An 11,687-nucleotide genomic window follows, 5' to 3' on the forward strand; every position below is an offset into this window, starting at 1 on the left:
CTCGTATTCAGAATACGCTTACAACTATAGTATGTTAGCGCGCTAACATACTGTAATTGTAAGCGTTCTGAATACGAGTCATAATGTATAATATATTTATGGTAATGTTGTCGTTATTTCAGACTTCTGAAACATGTCAACAGGAAGAAAGTAGTGACCTTAAAGATCAAGAAGGTATTAATGAAACAGACACAACATATCCAAAAGTAGAAGCTACATTACACGAACCAGAGAGAAGTGTACGGTTACGTAATACCTCGTTGCGAAGAAAACATTTGAAAATGTTTTATTCTCCAGAATTAAGTAACTCAAAGAAAAGAAAAATTAATGAAGATAAGCCAAGTGAAATGTATATTTTAAAAGCTACTGTTGCAGAAAAAGAATATCAACGAGATGAAAATGAGACTTATGGTGAATACGTGGCACTGACACTGAAGAAATTAGATAATTATTCACGTATAATGGCTAAACATTACATTAATGAGATTCTTATAGAAGCAGAATTAGGGAAATACAAAGATTCGATTCCTCAAAGATCGCCTATACCCACGACCTATTCTGCTATTTCACCATCGCTTTCTGTATATTCCTATCAATCTGGAGGTTCCAATAACGTGGTTTCTTCTGAACCGAATCTGTGATCACCTGATGAATCAGTAGCATTAAAAAATTATTTCCTTTTTCAGTGTGTTGTCTTTTGTCAGTGATAATCTCTTCTGCATATGTCCATCTAATATCCACAATATATGGGACCTACAGTTTTTAACACCGAATGGCCCATGGTAGAAGAAATATTCCATCATGGAACGACCTATCGGAAGAGATTGTTATGGCAAAGATATTCTTAATTTGGTCATTGTCTTGGTGATGATGATCAAAGTGACGATCAAATCAAATTTGATACGTGTGATTTAGGTGGATTTAAACCCCATAGCAGCCATGCGACTCTATACCACAAAGTTATTTAACACGATTTTAATCATTTCTATTTTCTGCAAGCTTTTGTTGAAATACATATCGACATTTCTCATTTTCATAATTACTTTTGTAATTAATTTCTTATAAATAATTCTTATTAATATATGTGTAAACTATATTTGCAAATTTTTTTGAAATAAAATTGTTCTAAAAAGAAATAAAATATTTTTATTAGATAAATTTATTTGATAGAACTTCTGCAAGTGTTTCATACACTTCAGAAATAATTTTCGAGGTGATTTGTTCCGAACTTTCTTAAATAAGTACCTGGAAATCTTTATTTGCTAAGTGATTCTTACAGTTAAACTAATAGCTTTTTCGATTCGAGTCGAGTCAGTATTGAAGACACTGTCAGTCTCTTTTTTTCAATAGAAATTACTTTTCTATAATTAGTGTCTTATATATTTTTAAAGAGACGAATTATAAGAGACTAATTTTTTTAAGCTCTTTAACATAAATTTATGTGTGTAAAACTTTCAAAAATCTCTCCTACAAAAGTAAATATAAAAAATTGCATCAATTAAGAAAATACAAAGTTATAATACGTAATTCAAATGTTTCACATTAATGTTTCAACGACCAATGAATTTCGTTATATTTTACGCTCTTAAGCATTTTAAATATATGTATTTTAATATAATTGTGAAATCTAATAAAATATATTTTTATATATCGATTTTATAAAGTTTTTAAATACGAATATATACTGGTAGCATAGTAACGTTTTAATAACGTCTTATTAAAGACGTTAAAGTCATTTGATGTTATCTTGATACTTTCTATGCGACAAAATCATATTTATGTATTAAAGAATTTATGTATTAAAGTGATAATATGAAATTAAAATATCTAAATAATTAATCAATGCATTTAATTTTTAATTTATTATTATCCATGTAGATACTTTATAGATATAAATATGCATATCTCTTGCAATATTATGCTCGATTTGCTAACAAATTACTCGCATATTATTTTTTTTACTAATATTTTGCTTATTGGATACATTTATGACGCGATAATATTCTATTTTCATTTAAAATATGCATTGTTATTCGTGATATTGATTATTATAAAAAAAATAGTTTTGTAACAACACATGATATATTATTGGATTGTAAATATGTATGCTTATTTATGTATTTATATAATATTATAAATTATAAATTTAATACTCTATTATTGACTAATAGAGTCTGCTGTCTATTAAATATTGAACGATTGAAACGGTCGATAATGTCTGTACTCTTCAATTACCTCCGAGTTCACTTGATCATGAAAATTTACCCGTGGCTGGCCGTCTTTAATAGTACCTTATCGGTGTCTAGACTCATTTTTATACGCTCGTCTTTTTGTTTGTCGTAAATGTTCATTTATGATTGCTTGTTAGTTGTTCTCGAGTTAACTTTTAATTGACTTTGTCAGTGTATGTGTCGAATCGTCGATTGTTTAAAAGGAAAAAGAAACAACGCGTGGACATCCTGAATATACATACATGTATGTCAATAATACGCGTATATTATAGATCCATATTCTCATCCGTAAGGTTCTTTCTAGTTTTCTTATAGAAATCTGTGAGGCTGATATTTTTGGTAAAGAAAGTGTACAAGAACTGTTTTTGAGTATGCTAGCATTTATTAACTTATTTTTCTATTATTGATAGGATTATAATTATACAAATCTGAAGCTGCATCATGAAAGAAATAACGATTGGTTTAAAAGAAATGGTTATATTTAAAGTTTAAAGACAATTTTTGCTACAGATGTATACCTATACCAAAAATTTTTACACACGAAATTATTTTAAGTGCAAAAGCATAACATAAGTATTTTAATTATTAAAAATACAACATATATTTTCTAAAATTATCAAATATTGTGTATTTGCTCAGTTAAGAGAATGATCTGTATACAGATCTGTTTGTTATATTTGTACTCAATTTAATTTTTTGCATTTGAAAGAAGATAAATATTTATTTGGCTGTTAGAGAGAGAGAAAGGGTGACGAATCGAGTGCAGAAGGTGCAGGTGAAATGAATGAACCGCATGTTGTGCTTTTGCATTTTATATATATGTAGCAAGTCTTTATTATGCATCAGGAGCGTAACAATAGGCACCCGACATCCAAATTATTTGCCAATAATTATTCTTTGTTTTCTATCATAGTTTATGCTCTAATTAATAAGTGTCACGATTTATTATTGGATTTGATATTTGAGATTATTATTTTTATTATTGTATTTTCATTTTGTTAGGAACGTAGTTTCAGTTGGATTTATTTATATTTTTTTAGACTTGTGTCTATGTTGCTAATAATATATTTTTTTCTAAAATTATTTATAATAATCGAATTTGAGTCTTTTACGTGTTAAGAGCGATTGTTTTATCATTAACAAGTAACGATAATCTACAGATTTAGCAATTATTCATCCCAGATTATAAGATTTTCCAACGCATGCGCATCCTCACTATTTTTGTACGCATATGTGCGTATAGTCGATTGCATGACTTCTTAAAATGACCTATTTAACCAACTTGTGCAAAGTAGGACAGTTTTTTTGGATTCTTGAGAAAAATTTTGAATATTTTTTTCTATAAAAATATGTTATTATATTAAAATAACTTGATATCAATTAGCATTAAAAAAATATATTATTTCTTTAAATATTATTTCCTTAAATTATATTTAAAACAAGGATTTTTATATTATTATTAATATATACCACTTTTTAATTATTTTTATTATAATATAATTATATTATATATAAAAATAATATAATTATATTATATTTTCATAAAAATCTATATTTGTCTTTTGATTTTACTTGTATGACAGATTTGTGTTTATAATTCGAACACTGATTGAAGATTGAAATTTTTGTACCTCATAAATCTAGGGTGATATTTAAACAGATAGTCAAATCTGTCAAAAATAGATTTTGCAAAATGTTTACTACGAATTTTATCGGCAGAATGCCAGCAGAAATGATGCCAATAGAATTTGTTACGGAATATGATGATAAATTGACAGAAAACGAGTAGAATTTGTCATTTTGCGATCTTTAAACAACATATTTAATTAAAAAATTGTTCAAAATAACAGATTTTGCTGATGTATATATAATTGCAGATTGCAGATTGTATATATAATTAGATTTTATTATATAAGATTTTAAGTACGATTTTGAACTGCACAATGATTTCTTTCTTCTTTTCTCTTCTTTATTAAGGATTCTGAACTGCATACAAGTTTGATATAATCAATGAAATCAACAAAAAAACATATAACTTGGTAACAAATTTTTTATGCATCAACATAAATATATATATCTAAACATACATAATAATTATATATGAAATATGTTCATAAATGGTCTTACATTCATCTTTTTTTTATAAAATTTTTTTTTACTGTTTAGTATGAGAAAAATAATAATAATAACGAGAAAAAAACATAAAAAATAATTAAAAGGATAATTTCCGTATTGTTTTTTTTTAGAAAAAATTGTGTTCATACATTCTTCTTCCTTTTGTAAAATTATTGTTTAGTATAAGAAAAATAATAACAATGAAAAAAACAAAAAATAATTAAAAGGATAATTTTCATATTATTTCTTTTAGAAAAAATCAAGTTTAGAAAAATTAGAATAATTGTTCATACATAATTGTATATAATATTTTATTTATAATTACGTATGAGCAATTTTTTTTACATTTCTTCAAACTTGATTGTTTCTAAAAGAAATAATATGAAAATTATCCTTTTAATTACTTTTTATTTTTTTTCGTTATTATTATTATTTTTCTTATACTAAACAGTAATTTTAAAAAGAAAGAAGAATGTATAGACACATATAATATAAATATTTATATATGTTCATGTATGTTTAAATATATTTATGCATGAACAATTTTTTATCGAGAATATTCAAATAACGGCCTTTCATTTATGCCAGTCGACACAAATGGATACAAACATTATTTTATCTTTCTTGATATTTAGTGAGTAACAAAAGGTGTTTTCCATTTCTAAAAATTTTAAAAAGATGAAGAGTAAGTGGATCCGAAATTAAAGTTAATTTACATATATTGGTGAAAACGAGCATACATAAGACGCCACAAATATCATTCTAACTTTCTTATATTTCATGAGTGAAAAAGACAACACGATTCGTGTATCGACTTTATCATGAAATGAAAAGCAGATAGAATGTCACTTGTGTTGATTTGTATCATCACCAAATGGAAAGCACCCTAAAGTGTTTTTAATATAAGATACAAATATTTGTAGAAACAGTCATAAAGTTACAACTACTTTGGTCAGAAATTGTCAAAAATTTTTATCAGTATATATATATATATATATACTCGGTCTTTTTTGGACAACAATCATATATATAAAAAAATTTTTTCTAAGGCGGAAACTTTCCGATGAAAAATGAATATTTTTTGTTGAAGGTTAAAATTTTTCATATTTTTACCTAAGAAAGATTAAAATTATATGATCTTTGCTACTACTATTCTGATGCAACTCACGATTCTTTTATTGATTAAAACTTTGTATCGACAATCAGAAATCGTTTCGAGAATAAATTAATAAATCACATTTGAACAATTCGGCTGCAATCGTTCCGATTTTTAGCATCGTGAATACTCAGATCATTCAAGCTCAATTAAGATTAAATGTGATAATCTTATTTAAATATAATAAGACTAGCAAAAATAAAAATCGTAGTTTCTAGAAGGCGAAAATTAGAGGTATTTATTCTTTTTTTACGTTCTGTTGTCTCAAGATTTTTGTCTTCTAGCTTTTTTATGCTTCCCTGTTGCTCTCCATCACTCTAGTCTTTATTTTACTTATTCATAACCTATGTTAGTATTCGTAATATATAAGTCTTATAATCGAATGTGTGAAATTAGTCTATTGATGCCAACAATTCTGGTTGCTGAAACAATTAACCGTTTAAATTCGAACGTTAAAGTTTACTCCTACTTTCGAAGACATAAGCAAATAAATATTATCTGTATTATATTTATACTTATATCTTACTTGTAATAATCTTGTTTAAAAAATGCAATAATTTGTACTCATTTCCCGGTGTTCGAAATCTTATTGCAAATATTAAAGTAACATTTATATCGATTAAGGAAATTATAGAAAGGAATAAAATAAAAATTTTATTGATAAATTAAATTTCTTTGTCATATAATTACGCGTACAATTAACAAGTAAAGATTGATTTACGAAACATATTGCCAGTAATGAATTGAATATGAACTTGATGCCTAACAACAAAAAAATAGGGCGTAATACATATTTTTGTTTGTTCTGAGATTTATGTCCAAGGATTTTCATTCGAGATGACTGTGTTTAATGTATAATTTACAGCACGAGGTCTAGTAACTTTTTCTTGAATCACGAATCAGATTTTAGCGTTTGTGAAGCGGTGGAACCTCCATAATACTCAAGCTTTTCGGCATGATATATACGCTACTGCTCAGAACTGAGCATGCGTAGAAAAATTCTACGATTTAGGATCACTGCCCTTCACTCATTCGCGCATAGTGAATCGTAGGTGTTCCTCTTAACTAGGCTTTACTACATTAATTTCGCACGCAAAACGCCGGCCCTTCACTGAAGATTCATTAATGGTCTTGCCATATATTTTACTTACGTGCTCGGCGGTGTAAATAAAATATGGAGACGTACGAGAATCAAGTGCAAGAAAAACTGCAGGATGGAGGTAAAAATTTCATAACTATACTCATCCGTTTTAAATTTCGCGTATGCATGAAATTTTCTCACACATATGAAATTTATAACTTCTCTTGGCGTCAGAATTGCATGCGATTATCAAGTTCCCGCGCGTCTTTTTTTTTTCTTACATAGCTTTAACGTTTATTGCTTTCCAATAAAGGTAGATGTGGATTATAGACATAATATACAACATGGTAGTTGAACGCGTTTTTAAATGAAACTTTGAGGAAGTAAATTACGTGCATCGTGCACGGGAAAATTTCACGTATTATGATAATTAACTGTTAAAGAGCACGTGTTGCATTGTTTTTGCATAGTCTTATGTCTTTTTATGTCGTTCCAAATGTAATTCAATTCTCTATCTGTTCTCAATTAACAATTTAGAAAATGGCGTTTTGCGCGTCAATAATAGCTGATAAAAACACGTCAGAGTAAAAAAATTATTGATTCGTAAAATTATGTTTTTGTTTATAATAATTTACAGTTATTATTATAATATGAATTTAATGGAAATGAATAATTAATGTGATTTAAATAAAAATAATAATTTTTTAAATTAAAATATTCTTGAAAAATATAATTTCACTATATTATTATATTGTTTATCTACATGGCGTTTTTTAATACATAATGTCAGCGTTTTTTTTTGTAAAAAAATATTATTTTTATTTATTTATGTTAAATATAATATAAAGTTTTTGTCATAATGAGATTTTATTAAGATAAAAAAATTATAGTTTGCTATGTATACTAAATTCAGATAATGACATTTATGTCCTGTCAAATTTTACATTTCAGAATATGGATTTGTTTGGCAAGACTATCTTGATGCCACAAAGAGCATGGAAGTTCCACAGATTATGTTTCCTCATGTGGAGTTGACATTGGAGAACAGTATTGAGGTGGGCATGTCACTAGAAGTACCAGTACAAAAAAATAATGCTGAGGAAGAGCAGTCATATTGGATAGCTTCTATCGTTATGGCTTGTGGACCCTTATTGCGATTACGTTACTTTGGTGGTGATGATAGATCTTTAGAATTTTGGTTTAATCTTACAAAAGAGGCTGGTCATGAACTTGGTTGGAGTGTGAAAAATAATAAGAAATTAAAACCACCTGATGTTATATTTGAGAGATCACCAGATTGTGTAGACAAACTACAAGAATTTTTGATGACTGCACGTACACTTCCACCTGAAATGTTGACAGGGGTAAGATACCAAAAAAAGATACATTTCTAGAATTTGGCATTGTAATTAATATTTTAATATTACTTTAATATTATTTACGTATTTACTCATTTTCTTTATAGGATGGCTTAAGTATGACAGAAAGGATAAAACAGGGTATGAAAGTTGAAATAAGTGACGTGCTGCATCCATATAAATTATGGGTAGCTACGGTAAGAATAAAGTTATAGAATTAGAACTTTATAAAGAAAGAAGTAATCTTATTTAAAACTTGTAAAACACAATTAAAAAATAAATAGTATAATTCTTGTAATTCTTGTACAATAAGAAATAGCAAAGTGTTTACTTTTCTTTGCTCTAATACTTATATGTGATAGTCTTGGAAATATTTAATGGATCTTTCTTTTTCTAGATTATTGAAAACATTGGAGGACGTCTTTTATTGAAATATGATACTCCAGAATCTACTCGTGAAGACTTCTGGATATTTTGTACATCTGAGCGTTTACATTCATATGGATTTACCTCTAAATCAAATTCCACTTGGTTTTTGGAACCACCTAGTTCGATAATCGATATGCATACATATGAAGAATGGAAGGACTTATTAGAATCTAAACCGAAAGATAGTGAGCTAGACCGAGACTTATTTAATAATAATATAGATCATTCAAAACATAGTTTTGAAGTTGGAATGAAATTAGAAGCTTTGCATCCAGCAGATCGAATAAAAATTTGTCCTGCTACTGTAACGAAAGTATTTGATGATATATATTTTCTTGTGAATATTGATGTATATTCTGGATGTTTAAACGAATCAAATAATACGCTTGTCTCTAACAATTCATCTTCAGAAAATAATACATGGTTGTGCACTGCAGACCATCCATATATATTTCCAATTGGATGGGCGCAAAACAATAATATTATGTAAGTATCAAATAAATATAATGAGTATGTCAATCTTAAAATAATTTATTTTATTAAAATTCTTTAAAGATATACATATAATCGCATAAACTATTTGAATATTTTTGTATATAATTCTTTGATGCTTGACATTATTTTGCCTGCTGAAATCTTAATCTGAATATTATAGGATTACTCATCCGCAAGGTTGGACTTCAAAGACGGGAGATTTTGATTGGAATGAATACTTGGAAGCACTTCATGCTAACGCAGCGCCTGAAAATTTATTTAGCGAACGTGCGAGTGCTATTGAGGCAGGTTTTGAATGTGGCATGAGATTGGAGGCTGTTGATCCAGAACATGAACATGTAATATGCGCAGCCCATATTAATAAAATCGTTGACAATCTGTTATGGATAAAATTAGATAATGACGAGTACTTTCGGCCGGATCACATAGTCGACATATATTCCTTGCATATATTTCCTGTCGGATGGTGCGAATCTAATCACTATTCGTTAAAACCACCACATGACTACATAGAAATATGTAAAAAATTAGAAACGTTTGCAAACGAGAAGAAGAAAAACAATGTCTTGGATATACCGATATCTGAACCACGCTCTTCTCTTTGGTGTCCAAAGATATATTTTAATTATCGATGTTTCACAGGTCCCATGATATCAAAGGGTAAACTAGCGACTCTTCCAAAATCAGTGGGACCTGGACCTGTTATACTAGTCATGAGGGAAGTTTTATCAATGATAGTATCTGTTGGCTATAGGAGTGCTAGAATTTTGAAGGTTTTACAATGTGATACTAAACCAGATCCCGGTTATCATTTAGAAGTATTAAAGGCAAAGCACAAAAATAACACATATCGTGCGAGTGTAGCTATTGTTACATCCGGTGACATGGTAGCAGATTTCTGCAGAAATACTTGTAAAAAATTATTGGTATGTCCAAATTTATTCGGTCCATTGCATATATCGGAAAACGAATGTCCAGATGAATGTTATAAAACATCGAAAACAAAATACAGTAAGTAACTGAATATTTTAAAGAAGTTGCACATATGCAAACTCATTGTATTCATAACATTATGTAATTAATATATAAAATACATACACACACACACACACACACACATATTTACTATTGATATTTTCAATTTTCAGCGGCATCGATTGGAACTGGAAAAAGAGGAAAACCAAAAGGATATACGAGCATCATGGTGCAAAAACCGAAACCTTGGGGTAGAAAACGTAAAAGACGACGTGGCAGATGGGCACAAAAACACAAGGAGGTTCAGGAAGAATATGATCAAGAAGATGAACTGCCATATATATCGTTAGATCTGGTAAAGCATATCTCAGAAAACCTCATTGAAGAAGAATTCGACGGAAGACAACCGCTCTCAGAAATAGATATCATGATACAGAAAGGTTTAGAGAAATCCGACAAATCAGATGACGTTAAAACTGAAATGGTTTCTAGTAATATTTCAGAAGATTCTGGTAGTTCATTCAATGATAGAAAGCCCAAAGATCGAGAACTGCCTAGTCCTCCAAATTTAAATTTGAACCAACACTCCACAAGATTCAGTCAAGGCACAGGAATCACTAGAGGGATTAAAAGAGATTGGGACACAAGCATAGAATCTGATTGCTCAGAAGCAGATGCCGAATACGTGAGAATGCAAAAAACCCAACGACGACCGAAAACTCGGAAGCTCGATTCAAATCCGTTATATTGGAGCGTAGACGATGTGTTTCGATATCTCAGAAAAACAAACGACTGCAAGGATATTGCATATCGCATCAAAGAAGAAGTGAGTATATATAGCTTAGCACCGAGACTACCAGTGTCTCCAGACTCCTGTTCAACAAGAGAATGATCTCGGATCGAACGAAAACTCTTCCGTTTTGCGCAGATCTTCATAGCGTTGTACAGCGTTACATTGTCTGCTATACGCAAACCGAGGTCATTCTCTCATTGAACAGAGTATACGTGTATCTTAATTTTGAAAATTAATTACGATTATAATTAAAAGTAATATCTCTCTGTTCATTAGGAAATTGATGGTCTTGCATTCTTATTGCTGAATCTTCCTTCCCTTACTCAGCATATGAAACTGCGAACGAGTTTAGCCATGAAAATATGTCGACACGTTGAACAGGTCAAAGTTACATTTTTTCTACGACATATTCATGAAGTAGAACCGGAACAATATCAAATTGTTTAATTGATTTGATATAATCAATAAAACCCTCCTTCCTTTCACAGTGTATGTTACATATACATGTAGCTATATATTAGGATTGACTGAATTGAGAAATTTAAATAGAATTCAATTAGGATCTTGAATCATTGAACAAGTTTTATGTCTTTTATGTTGCATTGATATTTATTGCTGTTTTATTTTTATTTATTATTAACAACTTTCTCTAAGATGTGTATTTGCATCAATAATATTAAAATACTTATCAATTTGTGATATTACTACTCCAGTTTCAAAGACTGTATTTCAAGACCAATAAATAATAGGCACAGTTTATTTGAAAATTGTATAAATTTACAAGAAGTTATTAGGCACGAAAAACTGCTTTGAATATGGCATTTTCCATTGTGTGTTCATTTTTATTTTAGTTATAATTATACAAAGTTTTTTTTTTAAAGCTTAGAAGATTTTATGAAAAGTACAAGAATTGTGATCAAATTGATCAGTTTGTATATAAAGTGATATAAGATACGCATGTATTTTTTTATTTCAGAACATAAGTAATAAAGCAGGAATGTGTAAAAGCATATTCTTTTTTTTTCGAATATACAATTTCTATATATATAAATTT

At 28.7% G+C, this 11,687-nt stretch overlaps 2 protein-coding genes across 4 annotated transcripts in view; both read left to right on the forward strand.

The window, feature by feature from the left end:
- Positions 1-1,016, forward strand: part of LOC108753217 — a 2,628-nt gene extending 1,612 nt beyond the window's left edge. For all 3 annotated transcript variants that reach the window (XM_018494622.1, XM_018494623.1, XM_018494624.1), the window contains exon 4: positions 123-1,016. In XM_018494622.1, the coding sequence (XP_018350124.1) occupies positions 123-641 (519 nt within the window). In that variant the 3' untranslated portion in view covers positions 642-1,016. The remainder of the gene's footprint in view (positions 1-122) is intronic.
- A 5,239-nt stretch (positions 1,017-6,255) lies between these two features.
- Positions 6,256-11,113, forward strand: LOC108753139 (scm-like with four MBT domains protein 1). The gene is made up of 7 exons (XM_018494481.1): positions 6,256-6,722; positions 7,535-7,947; positions 8,049-8,138; positions 8,339-8,856; positions 9,026-9,876; positions 10,014-10,666; positions 10,910-11,113. The coding sequence occupies exons 1-7, from the start codon at positions 6,677-6,679 to the stop codon at positions 11,078-11,080; spliced, it is 2,742 nt and encodes a 913-aa protein (XP_018349983.1). The 5' UTR covers positions 6,256-6,676; the 3' UTR covers positions 11,081-11,113.
- The last annotated feature ends 574 nt before the right edge of the window (positions 11,114-11,687 follow it).

The sequence above is a fragment of the Trachymyrmex septentrionalis genome, unplaced genomic scaffold, assembly GCF_001594115.1.
Source record: "Trachymyrmex septentrionalis isolate Tsep2-gDNA-1 unplaced genomic scaffold, Tsep1.0 scaffold66, whole genome shotgun sequence".
Lineage (NCBI taxonomy): Eukaryota > Metazoa > Arthropoda > Insecta > Hymenoptera > Formicidae > Trachymyrmex > Trachymyrmex septentrionalis.